Source organism: Daldinia caldariorum (genome assembly GCF_022478825.1).
Source record: "Daldinia caldariorum strain CBS 122874 unplaced genomic scaffold F4812scaffold_3, whole genome shotgun sequence".
Classification (NCBI taxonomy): Eukaryota; Fungi; Ascomycota; class Sordariomycetes; order Xylariales; family Hypoxylaceae; genus Daldinia; species Daldinia caldariorum.
Genome location: NW_025953039.1, coordinates 845,522 through 858,506, shown reverse-complemented (window position 1 = coordinate 858,506; position 12,985 = coordinate 845,522). Strand labels below are relative to the sequence as shown.

General features: G+C 48.1%; 5 protein-coding genes across 5 annotated transcripts; 4 read left to right on the top strand and 1 right to left on the bottom strand.

Annotated features, from left to right (window-relative positions):
• The first annotated feature begins 2,193 nt into the window (after positions 1 to 2,193).
• On the top strand, positions 2,194 to 3,960 carry F4812DRAFT_267372 (rab-GTPase-TBC domain-containing protein). The gene is made up of 3 exons (XM_047930858.1): positions 2,194 to 2,520; positions 2,603 to 2,743; positions 2,823 to 3,960. The coding sequence occupies exons 1-3, from the start codon at positions 2,331 to 2,333 to the stop codon at positions 3,668 to 3,670; spliced, it is 1,179 nt and encodes a 392-aa protein (XP_047792781.1). The 5' UTR covers positions 2,194 to 2,330; the 3' UTR covers positions 3,671 to 3,960.
• Positions 3,961 to 4,250: 290 nt separating this feature from the next.
• Positions 4,251 to 6,341, bottom strand: F4812DRAFT_449947 (Vps52-domain-containing protein; the record flags this gene model as incomplete). The annotated part of the gene is made up of 2 exons (XM_047936035.1): positions 4,251 to 5,797; positions 5,867 to 6,341. The coding sequence occupies 2 exons, from the start codon at positions 6,339 to 6,341 to the stop codon at positions 4,251 to 4,253; spliced, it is 2,022 nt and encodes a 673-aa protein (XP_047792780.1).
• Positions 6,342 to 7,503: 1,162 nt separating this feature from the next.
• Positions 7,504 to 9,060, top strand: F4812DRAFT_417700 (translation initiation factor eIF5A). The gene is made up of 3 exons (XM_047933190.1): positions 7,504 to 8,300; positions 8,374 to 8,503; positions 8,562 to 9,060. Exons 1-3 carry the CDS (start codon positions 8,085 to 8,087, stop codon positions 8,630 to 8,632), a joined length of 417 nt encoding a protein of 138 aa, XP_047792779.1. The 5' UTR covers positions 7,504 to 8,084; the 3' UTR covers positions 8,633 to 9,060.
• A 436-nt stretch (positions 9,061 to 9,496) lies between these two features.
• Positions 9,497 to 11,593, top strand: F4812DRAFT_417691 (uncharacterized protein). Its single transcript, XM_047933189.1, has 4 exons — positions 9,497 to 10,210; positions 10,294 to 10,501; positions 10,557 to 10,937; positions 11,011 to 11,593. Exons 1-4 carry the CDS (start codon positions 9,536 to 9,538, stop codon positions 11,430 to 11,432), a joined length of 1,686 nt encoding a protein of 561 aa, XP_047792778.1. The 5' UTR covers positions 9,497 to 9,535; the 3' UTR covers positions 11,433 to 11,593.
• Positions 11,594 to 11,816: 223 nt separating this feature from the next.
• Positions 11,817 to 12,899, top strand: F4812DRAFT_417689 (uncharacterized protein). Its single transcript, XM_047933188.1, has 4 exons — positions 11,817 to 11,877; positions 11,942 to 11,948; positions 12,082 to 12,373; positions 12,453 to 12,899. Coding segments are annotated over exons 1-4 (387 nt in total). The 5' UTR covers positions 11,817 to 11,876; the 3' UTR covers positions 12,540 to 12,899.
• The last annotated feature ends 86 nt before the right edge of the window (positions 12,900 to 12,985 follow it).

The following is a 12,985-nucleotide window of genomic DNA, read 5'->3' as shown; positions in this document are numbered from 1 at the left end:
CAACCAAGGTTCCTGTGTATCTGAGAAGGCGGTTATGCCTAGAAAAAAAAAGAAAAATAGATATATGTAGACCAACCACAGGTATATATCTAATCTCGCATAGGAACCGTTTGGAAGTTTGTTTGGTTCCCCCCCCAAACCCCTAAAAGGTGGGCGGGACACGATTTCAGATGGTGGATAGAAGGCAAGTAAGTGGTGCTTGGGATTTACTGTATTGCATGTGTCTGTGTCTGTTCACTAGACACTAGACACTAGACACAGTTAGACATGAACCTAGTTCGTTTAGTAGGTAGTCTTTGGTGCCAGCGTGCCAGGGGCTAAAGGATTTGTTCAGAAGTCCAGGCGTCCAGGTGTCGTTAGTACAGTAATATGGGAACTTTGTAAACCTACAACTTTGACTCAGCGGTCTTGGAAAGCTGCAGTACCCTTTTTAAAAAAACGATGCGGGGAAGCGCTTGGTCGTGTGTCCTTGACCTTGCAGGTGCGTTAAAATGGTGTTTGGGTCTTTCCTCACGCCAAGTAACAGTACTAAGGTTCTTTGCCTGTTCGCATGTAGACAAGTAGTACTTACCTCTTTTATTTTATTTTATGTTATTTTTTTTATTTGGGTCGTACAAGACGGTCTGCATAGCATTATCCTAAACTCTGAGAGAAGGTGGAATCTGGACGGCGTTGCGGGGCTAAAGCTTTCAATTCTACCTAACCGGGCACTTAGCTAAGGCAGCTACCTGTATTATATCCATCAACTTCCATATTTCCGTGACGCCTTCCATGCAGGACGATTAAAAGTGCTTATAAAATAGAAAAAAAAAAGGTTGAACCAAGTAATTCACTACCCAACCCAGCTTGGCTTATACATGATTTAATATAGGTAAGTATGACGTAGGAAAAAAAGCATATACTATGTACTTTTAATTACATAGAGAGATACAAGTAATTTAGGTGGAAATGCAGGTAATAAGGTAAGGTTGTTTCAACATAGGTATATACCTAGGTACCTAACCTAAGGTATATTTCCTGCATTAAATACATGTATCCAATGAGGTAGTACCGCAGTATCAAATGTAAAACCCAGCTTACACTTTGCAGTATTACTACTTCCTTAAGGTATTCCTTAGTATTAGGTACCTAGCATGCATGTGTGGTCAACCAACATAATACCTACATGTATTCTTTTCCAATGGCTATCGTACGGTACAGTACGCCTTAATTTTAGTTAGAACTATGGGGATTTGTTGCATGAAGGAGGTAAACAGTTCCTGAAGATATCGACGGATATATGGTAAGGTTCTTCTACCAAGAAAAAAAAAATATATATAAGACGTCGTCTCGGGACAAAGAGGCGCCCGCAATATCGAAACCCTTATCTAGATGATAATTATAGAAGCTGGTGGGAACACAATAGCCTTGTCCGGCATTTCTTTTACCTGCTACTTCAGCACAGAGCAAGCTAAGCTACAGGTACCTGTTTAATTGCGTTTCTAAGCAGCAACTCTCTTCTACTCTTTCGGTTAGATTATCGGAATTAAGATATAAATGTACCCGAATGAAGCAATACAACCCTAAAATTGCTTATACCTACCCCATCCACTACCTATTACCTAAAGTCGGGACATGTGAATGCAACAGTGCACCCCGTGGGTACCTCCAGTTGTGGTTGTGTTGTGTACAATAGGTACTTTCAGGTCCTTGTCTGCACCAAGTCCTTTAGAGTTTAGGTAAGCGGCTTTAGCGCAGTAGTTTCCGGGATCACCCCCTGGCACCTGCACATGGCGCCGCAAGGGTAGCTCACCGGACGGTACGACCCACTCGACTTCCCAGCAGCTGCCAGCATTCGAAATGTTGAATCTTTTTGAATCTTTTTTAAACTTTATTTACTCTTATTTTACTTATTCTTTTCAACTCCCTCGGTTCAAGCCCAATATCAAACATTACGCACTGCGCCTGTCGGATTCCTACTTTGTTAAGAATTACGGTGATCTATATCGTTCCTTTTCAACGCGCGTATTTGGTTTCGAGCGTTACGTGGGCCCGTATAAGAGGACACCTATCTAGAAACAGACATCCAGGCAGGCCTGCCTAATCCGTGGAAAAGCAGTTCCTAGGAACTCAGGCTGCACCTAGCGAATTTTCTATCTTAAACAGCGTTGTAGAGGGGGATTGAAAAGTGGTATATCTTGGGACCTTCTTCGCTGCATGGTGCCAAATGCCAAAGTTGTGACCCTCATAGGGCAGCAGCATGTCATTTGCCCATATAGACGCACAAAGCACCAAGTAAGGCAACTTGACGCGCAGCAGGAAACGGGCGAGACCGAGGTGTAATCGATCCTATGGCCTGGGATTATAAGGTCATCGACGGCAGCGAGGAGAAAACCGACCTGGGTTTTCGTGATGAGCCCGCATTAAACCACAAGCGTACCCGCATCCTAGATGCATGCAAGCGGAGAGACATCGACGATCTCCAAGCCTTAGCTATATCGAGGGGTGGATTTCTCACCGACGCCATCCGTTGCCAAGCATGTGAGTGTCCCGCGCGCCGCGCCCTGTCAATACCACTCACGCCCATCAAATCGGGATCATGAGGCTCAAGGTTCTTCAACAGGGCCGATATTACTGGGCGTTCACGTCGACCAGCGCGGGGAGCAGGATGGAATCTCCGATTCATGGACAACGCTAAAGAAGCATCGAGACGAGGGCCAGGTCAAGCTGGACGTCAATCGGAGTTTCGTTTACTACCCAAATGGTACAAGATGCATTACCCCCCACGAAGCACCCCCCGCCCCCGCCCACGCCCTTAGTTAAGCTGACCGAGGTTTGGCCAGATGATACCCAGGCGCAGCTCGACGAGAAGAAGTCGCAGCTCTCAGACCTTATCACCGAGGTGCTCCGACGGCAGCCATACCTCTGTTACTTCCAAGGCTATCACGACATATGCCAGGTCTTCTTACTAGTTCTTCCACCAGCCACGCGTGCCGCGGCTGTCGCCCGCCTATCCGCGCTGCGCATCAGGGACTTTATGCTACCAAGCCTGAACCCGTCTGTTGCGCAACTAAGGCTGATCCCAGACATTCTTCGGGCTGCAGACCCGACGCTGTACGCCCATGTATCACGAACGGAGCCCTTCTTCGCGCTGCCAGACACGCTGACCATGTTTGCTCACAACGTGCGACGGTACAGCGATATCGCGCGGTTGTTTGACGCCCTGCTGGCCCGCGAACAGGCTTTTACGCTTTACGTCTTCGCCCAGATCGTCCTACGTCGCCGGGACGAACTTTTCCTGCAGGACGAGCCCGATATGCTGCACTTTACCCTCTCTAAGCTCCCCCAGGATCTAGACCTCGACGCCCTTATCGTTAATACAGCCGCTCTTTTTGAACGCTTCCCGCCCGAGTCCCTACGCAGCTGGCGCTCGGTATCAAGTTCCAGCACCCTGAAGACCGTTCGCGACGTGAGTGCATGCGCGGCGCAAACCCTCGAGGATGGACATAGATTCTTCGAGAAACATCACCGCGAGCTCATATGGGCACAACGGCGGGACAAGGTGCTCCGGACGGCATGGGCCAACAGGGCATTGATCCTGGCCGTGGTTGTCGGCGCCGGCGCCGTGTACTTCCGGAAGGCGCCTATCTGGTCGAATCTCGCTTGGTCGGTACCAGACCATTATTTCTAGGATACCAGGATGGTCGATCGACGGTTCGTGGGATGTCAGGATGTTTTCTACTTTTTACGAGAGTACGTGAGAAAGTGTATGACAGCAGGTTAGGTTAGGTTAGGTTAAGGTAGGGTAAAGGGCTTGGGTTTGGGTTTATGATATACTTGCGCGCAACTCGAGGTTTTGGATCACACTGGTAGGCACAATTATAGAACAACATATATACTCTGAAGACAGACATTGTTACGATCGGGTTTTAGGACAAGACGGAAGGGCGGGTGGTAATTGTGATACGAAAAGAACATACTGCAGTAATGGGATAAGAACAGCCGAAGGTATTCTCAAAAGGTCAAATAGACGGCTGGCTAGCTCTTATCAAGTAACTAGGGAAGCCCCGTCTCAAGATACAGTCCCATTCAATCGTATCATGTTAATGCAGTTTCCATAGACGTTATCACAATAGTACATAAGGTACCTACCTAGGTAGTTTATCTCTACCTGGTAGTAGTAGTAATCCACCATCCCAAGCGCTCTACTCCCAAATCCCACAGCGGCAAAAGTCCCACCTATACCTTAGGTACCTATATATGTAAGGTACCTAGGCAGCCTCCTGAAAAGCCGTCTTCAACCCCTCAAAATGATCCTGCTCCTCGTCCGCCAACTTGCCCTGCGTATCGCTGATGATAGTCAATATGAGGCTGTAATTATTATACAGGAAGCGCTCCCTCTTCCTCTTGTCGGTGCCGAAGGCGGCGCTGTACTTGGTCAGGAAGGCCTCGATCTCGCTGCGCAGCCTGCGGAGGCTGGTGACGACAGGTTCGTCGTCGCCGCCCTCGGCGCTGAGCGCCAGGATGCCGTGGAGCAGCTGGCCGAAGCGCTGGGTGCAGACGTGCGGGGCGGCGGAGAGCTTGCTCTGCTCGGCCTTGGAGGCGAGCGGGCGCGTGGGCAGCGCCGTGGTGAGGGCGCGGACGGACTCGCAATGCGCGTTCATGATGGCCTGGAGGCGCGGCCACAGCAGCATGGCCGTGCCGTTGAGGTACCCGTCCGCGGCGGGGACTTTGCGGCGCTGCAGCTCGAACTGGAAGTGTTGGTTCAGACGGACGGCCAGGAGGACGCCGATGGCGTCGTACGTGTCGCCCACGAGGGACTTGGTCAGAGCCTGGCCGAGCTGGAAGGTGGGTTCGAATATGTAAGTGAAGTGGCGTGAGATAGTGGAATAGCTCAGAGCGGGTGAGAAAAATGATGCTAAGAACGTATATTCGGCCGTTGCGTTGTCGATCAAGGCGAGGTTAAAATTCCGGAAGGGAACCTCGAGGTAATGGGTAGATTGGTCTTCTTCGGCTAGGTAGGATGAGAGCGCGCTTTGGTTATGAGTGCGCAAAAGGTCGATCCGCCGACCTAAGTTGAAGGCGTCGTGGGGTGGTCCAGCAATTTTGGAACTAGAGAGGACGGTGCCTTTCCTAGAGGTGTCCTCGTTACCTAGTACATCCGTCCTGTCCAAAGAGTGTAACTTAATTTTTCGAAGAGCATTTTCGTAGCGCGTAAATTGGTTGGCGTAGTACCACCGCATGGTGTTCATATACGCCTGGCATATTTCATCGCCCAATGTGGCATGATGTTTATGGAGGAAGGAGTATAGATCTCTGAATTTCAGGAAATTTTGCTGTTGGATGATTTGGGCGTTGATATGTGGTGATCGTAAAGCTTTAATCTGGGCGACGAGGAAATCTCTTATTCGTTCGGTAGCTTTTAATACCAGCTTCTCTAATAGAGGGCCAAGGTCTTGCAGGCCCTTAGCACCTTGCTCAGTCGAGGCATTCTTCTTATGAGCCGTAGCTCTCTTATCAATCTCCGCGACAACCTTCACCCATCCTTCGTCGATATGACCATCGGCGATCTTGGATACTACTGTAGGTGATACGCTGATCTCTTCAACCACCGGTCCTAAGCCCTTCTCTACCGCCTTTCGGTTTTCTAGCCGTACATTAAGAGCCGTAGACCGCGCTTGTAATGTTTCGATGTCTGCGGATACAGTCGCAAGGTCATTTCGAAAGCTTGTGAGATTGGTTTCTACCGAGCTTAGTACCTCGTCACAGGCTCGTATTGATCGATGTAGTTCCTCGAACTTGGCCTTATCTCGGTCATCTGTTAGGTAGAGCAGTTAGCATAACACGGTGGGAGTAAAAGTCATAGAAAGAAGAAACAAGTGCGTACACTTTTCGGCTGCCTGAGGTCTATACACAACGGTATCGTCTAGCGCTTCCTCCTCTGACAATGCTAGCTCTCGAAGGGACAACCCGGAAAAATCAAAATCCAATTGGAGGTCCTCGGGCGATATCGAACTGACCGAGCTGGTCGCCGTCTTTGTATCGGAGGCTGCATGTTGCTTGTCGTCGCCCAAGAGGTTATTTAAAATATCTACGGGATCGGGCCCGGTGTATACCGTTCTCGACTCCTTTAATGTCGAGCCATTGGCTCTTCGGGAAGATACCAAGAGGGAAGAAGCTGAAGATTCGGTCGATGCTAAGGATAGGGTTGATGATCTAGGGGTGGTGGCACCGAGTCGTTGGGATGTAATATACGGACCTGATCCGCTCGGAGTTCGACGAGGCGCGGGAGAATACGAGCGGCTGCCGGGCTGGGAGGGAGCGGGAGACGATGACTGTCCGGCAAGCCGATCGAGCCACATATTCTAAATGCGAACGGAGATGAGATGAGCTATGAGTCGAGTCGCGTCATGACTCTCGCTATGTATTAGGTTAGGTTAGGTATAGACCGTGCCGTCAAGCTAAAAATGAAAATAAATAACAAATAAATTGCGATTACAACAAGAAATTTGCGAATTAAAAAAGGAGTGTGAAGAATGGAAAGACAAAAATTAGTCACGATAATACATCAAAGTCGGAAGTTAGGCTAGGTAGTTACTTGCCCAGGTGGTGAGCTCCTAAAGAAAGCAGATGAGGCCGTGTAACAGCCTCCGGCCGAGTCTCGGATTGAAAGCTAATGATTGATTGAAGCTTGAGACACATTCAGCAACATTCAGACACATGTCATGGCGAAGTATCAATACCCTATCGGGTTTAGACCAGCATTATGCTGCATAAGGTACCTAGGTACCTAAGTTTATCATGTTTTATCCGTACCTAATCCACAAATTTGATAAGATTCAAAAGCGGGTCAGCCAATGTACAAGGTAAGCCTACCTCCTAGGTGACGGTGTTCCAAAGGGATGAAACAGCCTAGAAAGATTGAAAAAACACTTGGTCCTCGTACAGGTGCCGATACTTTTCATGGAATAGTGACGCATGACAATGGCACAGGATGAATTTCAATGTTTACATGTTTAGGTGGCTGCACTGATGCAGAGCATAGGCACCTAAGTATTATCATAGAAATTTACCTACTTATAACTTCCATCCCAAGGATAAGTACCTAACCTAGGTAATGTAAAAGACCAAAGCTTTTCGCCCCTTCAGATGAGTCCAGTAACCTAACCGTACAGGTAGTGAGTGTATTTGCAGCTGAGAGAAGAGGGGCACATTCGCCCAAAAAACCTTAAAACTCTCACTAAAGTTTTTAAAACAGAGCGCTGTTAAATACTTAGGCCAGAAACGCCCTGTGAGTTGAGAAAATTAGTGATCGGCTTTGTGCGAACCTAGCCGCCTAGACTGGCCTAGGCTACCTATAAAAACCCACGAAAGCCCACAAAACTCTCCCCGCCAAAGTGCTAGAGAGAGAAAAAAATATATATATAAAAATACAAAAACCACTGGGGCTCTATCCTAAACACGGACCTAAACAGCCAATCAGAAACGGTACAAAGCGCGCGCCCAAATCAATTTTCTGGGAAGAAAAAAAAAATCCGTCTTTTTGCCATTTACGGTTCCTCCACTCCTACATTTTTTTTCAACCCCCCTCCCTCAATCTTTCACATATCTTCCCAGTCCTCCCCCCTCTACAAAAAGTCCACCAACTCATACTCGATCTTGGACATCTTAGTTAGGCCATTTGCGCATCTTCCCTTCTCTCTACCCTCTTAACACTTTCACTTCGGTCAATCCTTCAAAATGGCGGACGAGGTACGTTTTTTTAAAAGAAAAAGAAGCAACATTATCCAACACGTCCCTCTTTTTTTTTACACTGGCGATCGCAAAGGCGGGCAATGGCGGGCTGGCACCTAACCACCCCGCATCCGCATCACTACGCAATTACATAGCACGCATCTGGCACGCATCGCCAATGAACCTCGTGATATCAGATGCGATGCTAGATGCTGCTGCCTTCGTCATTAAACACACCTGTTTTTTTTTATCTGCCCAATATTCGTGGCGGCAATTTTCAGGTTCCGATTCTTGGGTAGTAGTCCTAACAAAATTTCTTACAGTTCGAGATCGATAACCAGGGAGATGCTGGTGCGTCTGCCACCTTCCCCATGCAGTGCTCTGCTCTGCGCAAGAACGGCGCCGTCGTCATCAAGGGCCGTCCCTGCAAGATCGTGGACATGTCCACCTCCAAGACCGGCAAGCACGGTCACGCCAAGGTCCATCTCGTCGGCATCGATATTTTCACTGGCAAGAAGCTCGAAGAACTTTGCCCCTCCACCCACAACATGGAGGTCCCCGTTGTTAAGACTAAGCAATACAACTTCGTGAGTACAACTCGTTCTACGCGCATTACTAGAGTTTGGGGACCGGATTACGCTAACAGACATGTACCATTAGTCCCACCTTGAGGACGGTTTCATCGTTCTTCACGACATCAACACCAGCGAGGAGCGCAGCGACATCAAGGTCCCCGAGGGTGAGATCGGCAAGAAGATCGAGGAGGCCGACGAGAACGGAACTCCCCTCAGTAAGCCTACTACTTGTCTCTTCGATTAGTCGCAAAATAACTAACGAACGTTATCTAGTCATTACCATCCAGTCCGCCATGGGCGAGGAGGCTGCCATCAAGGCCGACGAGCCCAGCCAGAAGGACTAAATTTCCAATTAGGGTAGTTGGGACTTAGGAAGAGGATGTCACTGGATCGAGCGTTACGCATGAGCCTCGGCCAACTTGGACATCAGAAGGGAAGGATTGTTTAACTAGCAAACAAGTAGCTAGGTTCGTATTGGGCGCTGACCCGCGGGGTTTTGCGTACAACTGTGCTATCCATTGTGGAGGAATCAAACATATGGTATGATAGTCCTCGAACTTGACATCTATTTCCATCTCTTTGAGGAACAAAAATGATGTGCATTTTGAGGATTTTTAGCAAAACAGGTCTCCTGTTTTTTATTAGCACTTGACTTGTCTTACAGAATCTACAAGGTCTCCCTATAATCTTTTTTTTGTACCTGGTGATATCGGCGATCTTGCATGTGTGACTTAGAAGCTATGTAGTCGAAATTGACTTGTATGAAAATTAACGTTTTGATTCTATTATGTATGTGCTTGCAAGTTTAAATGGAATTAATAATTATAATTATTAGATGATCATTGAATCCCAGACACAAAAAGTTGGGTTTGTCTAATAACTGTTCAAAATATATAACAGGGAGCGTGTGAATGGTAGTGCAAACCTAAACTTTCCAAAAGAACTTCAGGGGCTAACAAAGATATTATTTAAACCTGTAAAATAAGTGTCTTAAAATAGTGGTAAATATCGTAATTGAGAATCTTAGGTGGGTAGTATCAAAGAGCATATCCTCTCATAGGAAAAAAAAAAAGGTATAATTACTGTTTAAAAACGTACGTATTTCGTAGTAGTATTGGTTGCTTCTTCAATAGTTAACTATATTAAAAACATAAAAGCCGTTTCCTCGGACACCCCCACTATTAAGCACTTTTTTCCACTCTTCAACATCTATTTCAGCAAATAGTAGGAAGTCCACATAACGGGTGATGGCGGCCACCAAATACCATCGCTTTCGCGGCGGCGAGCGGTGCGACGAGTGCGGCGCGCGACAGTGGTACGCGCAGGACGCGATTCGGTACTGCCGAAACGGGCACCGTCTCGAAGGGTTTGCGGAGCACGAGGGCGACGAGGACGCCTTTGGGACCCAGGGCAAAGTGTCGCGGAAGAAGAAGGAGCCCAAGAAAAAGATCGCCGTCAAGCTCGCCGGCGACGAGGGGAGAGAGCTGTATCTCGAGGTCCTGCAGCTCATATTGCTGAGGCAGGTCTGGTGGCTCGTCCGGGAGAAGGGCTTCCCCGAAGATTTCGAGGAGATCGTGAGGGCCCTCTGGGCGCTGAGGGTGAGGAACTTGCCGCTGAGAGAAAGCGGACAAGGAAACCGCAAGCGGAAAGGGGACGCGAGCGAAGAATCGGATGGGTACGCTTCGAGCGCGGCGCTGTTCAGTTCGCAGAGCGAAGGGACGGGTGCCGAATCGTCGGATTTCGATCTCTCGGATACCACAACGGCTACTTGGGCCCCAGATGCCCGTAGGCGATGGAAACTGCCGAAACTCGTGGACAGCCTAGCTCTGTGCTACTTGGGCTGCTTGGTGCGACGACTTCCGGCTACGACGGCAGATTTCTGCGGCTGGGCTCAAAGGGGGGAGTTGGAATTTCTCGCGGCGGTACGATCCCTATCTAACAGTTCTCGCCTATACCTCATATACCTATCATGCAGGAGAAGTACTAATATAGCTATCTACTCAAGTTCAATAACATCCCACGTAATGTCCGAGACCGCCTACCTGCAGAGTATCATCGTGCTCTGCAAGTCAGAGACCATATCCCAGCAGGCCGACTGCAGACAGCCGTGCAGGAACTCGTGATATCATTCAAGGCCAACTTCGACACTATCTTCCCGCCGTTGAACTATCCACCTATACTCGCGAGACTCATAACGGAGTTGGCTCTCCCAGGTAAGCGCGGATGAACTTGTAAGAATTTAGATATCTCTTAACTAATCCGAACTAGTCGAAGTCTACCTTGTGGTAAAATGCATTACGGAGGTTCTAAAGGCGGATTACTCTTATCCTATCGGCGGGAAGAAGATTCGGGCGATGGATAATCCAGAAGTACTCTTGGCCGCCTTAGTTGTCGTATCTGCGAAGCTTCTCTATCCATTAGACGGTGTTGAGCGGCCTCCTCGAAGCCATTATGACCCCCGAGCTACGAATATTGACTGGGGAACGTGGCGGGAGAGTATGAAAGATGACAAATCGGTAGAGTCTTCTTTGGTACGGGGTGAAGAATACAAAGTTACCCCTGAAGACGCCTTGACTATGGACAAGGAGAAGCTGGACGATTTCATGGACTGGTTCGAGAAGATGTGGATTGGAGACGGCGAACCAAAGAGTATGCTATATTTATTCCATTCTATATTTTGTTCGTTTCCGCAAAGCTAACTAACTCTGCCCCCTTTTCCCAGCTGCTGAGAGGATTCGAGAGCCTTTTCAGGGCCAAACGCGCCCCTCTAATTCAAGCAACCCGAGTAAACAACCAGAAAACACGGACGTGGAACGCATAAGAAGGAGATACGAAGCTGTAAATAACTCGGTAAAAATACTCGAACCAGTTCCTGTCGATCCCGAGGACTCGGGGAAACAGTTCAGGCAAGATTTCTGCCCTACTTGGCGGACCCCGGAAGAGCTCCCGGACGCCGCGAGAGTTTTCTACGAGAAGGCAGCGAGTATTGCGGCTATACCGCTACATACGCTGGTTAGAGGTGCTACGCAAGTTGAGAGGCGGTTGGAGGTGTGGTGTATTGAGAGGGCGAAAGAACGAGATAGAGAAAAGGGGAAGGACAAGGGGAAAGGCAAGGCGATTTGGACTGGGGATGACTCTGTTTGAATTAAAACAGGTAGTTATATTTAATGTTGAGTTGAGTTAACTTGATTAAACCTCGATGATATACCATATTGTTATAATCAGCGCATCGAACACTTGCTCGTCATATCGATCAGCTTAGGTAGACTGAATAATTCATGATACAACGTAATATGGATTAGGTACGTACCTAAAGCTGTGACAGTCCGGCTGTCTGGGTTCGAAACACAGTGCGCTAACTTTTTAGTCTGTAAATCAATCAGGAGTGGGGCTGCCACAGAAACAGCTGGCTTCGGCTGTCAAAAAATCTCGGACATCCCCATGCTACCTTAAAAAGAATTTGATCAGGTGACTTCCAATCCACTAGGGTTCGTTTGCAGTGGAATTTCAAACCCCCACCGAATTTCCCAAGCCGACATCATCTTGGAATTCTCCTCCAACACATTTCGTTCACGACAGACAGCAAAAAGTAAGTCAACACCCCGTCTACGAGACTCATAATTTATTCCATGCTAATTAAAATGCGTCTATAGTGCAGATGTAAGTTTTTCTAGATATCATATCGCAATGCGCGCATCGCAAAATTCCCCGACCCCGAATCGACACTACCCAAAAAAGAGAAAGAAAAAAATATCTAATCCGAAAACGTGCCAACTGACGAGAAACAATATAGCTTCGTGAAGACCCTGACGGGCAAGACCATCACCCTCGAGGTGGAGTCTTCCGACACCATCGACAATGTCAAGTCCAAGATCCAGGACAAGGAGGGCATCCCCCCGGACCAACAGCGCCTGATCTTCGCTGGTAAGCAGCTCGAGGACGGCCGAACCCTCTCCGACTACAACATCCAGAAGGAGTCCACCCTCCACCTGGTCCTCCGTCTCCGTGGTGGCATTATCGAGCCCTCGCTCAAGGCTCTCGCCTCCAAGTTCAACTGCGACAAGATGATCTGCCGCAAGTGCTACGTGAGTCGCCCTACGATGACCAAAGCTGATCCATTCGGCTTAAGGATAACTAACCAATGCTGACACTTGCACTTCTCAGGCCCGCCTCCCTCCCCGTGCCACCAACTGCCGCAAGCGCAAGTGCGGCCACACCAACCAGCTTCGACCCAAGAAGAAGCTCAAGTAAACGATTCGTCACAGCATGTTCCATCTCTTCGGCGTCTTTGGTTTGGGGTGTTATCATGAGCACGCTACGGACAGGGTGGATAGATATTTACCGATAACCACTGCGATGGGAATATTTGTTTCCTTTTTTTTCTCCGCGAAAACTAAGAGATAGCTGAGCCTAGGCTAGTTTTAGTGGCAATGAAGTTGCGATGCACATGAGTAAAAGACGAGAACATTAGTATGAAATCAGTGAATGTGTTTATGGCGAGTAATTGATGTGTTACTTCAAGTACTCCAAGTATATATCTTATATTACTCTCAAGTTCGTAATCTTTCATATTGCCCTTTGTAGCGCAGAGTTGTTACCTATCCTAAGGCCTTACTTCTTCACTTATAGGTAAAGAATTCACTATTTAGCAGTTGCATCTAGATACCTAGAGACTACTAAAGCCAGTTATAAGTTAT

Coding starts and splice junctions, on each gene's coding strand:
- F4812DRAFT_267372 (XM_047930858.1), top strand. CDS start 2,331: ATGGCCTGGGATTATAAGGTCATCGACGGCAGCGAGGAGAAAACCGAC. Junction 2,521..2,602: donor CGCCATCCGTTGCCAAGCAT/GTGAGTGTCCCG, acceptor GTTCTTCAACAG/GGCCGATATTACTGGGCGTT. Junction 2,744..2,822: donor TTTCGTTTACTACCCAAATG/GTACAAGATGCA, acceptor AGGTTTGGCCAG/ATGATACCCAGGCGCAGCTC.
- F4812DRAFT_417700 (XM_047933190.1), top strand. CDS start 8,085: ATGCAGTGCTCTGCTCTGCGCAAGAACGGCGCCGTCGTCATCAAGGGC. Junction 8,301..8,373: donor AGACTAAGCAATACAACTTC/GTGAGTACAACT, acceptor ATGTACCATTAG/TCCCACCTTGAGGACGGTTT. Junction 8,504..8,561: donor CGAGAACGGAACTCCCCTCA/GTAAGCCTACTA, acceptor AACGTTATCTAG/TCATTACCATCCAGTCCGCC.
- F4812DRAFT_417691 (XM_047933189.1), top strand. CDS start 9,536: ATGGCGGCCACCAAATACCATCGCTTTCGCGGCGGCGAGCGGTGCGAC. Junction 10,502..10,556: donor AACGGAGTTGGCTCTCCCAG/GTAAGCGCGGAT, acceptor AATCCGAACTAG/TCGAAGTCTACCTTGTGGTA. Junction 10,938..11,010: donor TGGAGACGGCGAACCAAAGA/GTATGCTATATT, acceptor CCCTTTTCCCAG/CTGCTGAGAGGATTCGAGAG.
- F4812DRAFT_417689 (XM_047933188.1), top strand. Junction 12,374..12,452: donor TGATCTGCCGCAAGTGCTAC/GTGAGTCGCCCT, acceptor TGCACTTCTCAG/GCCCGCCTCCCTCCCCGTGC.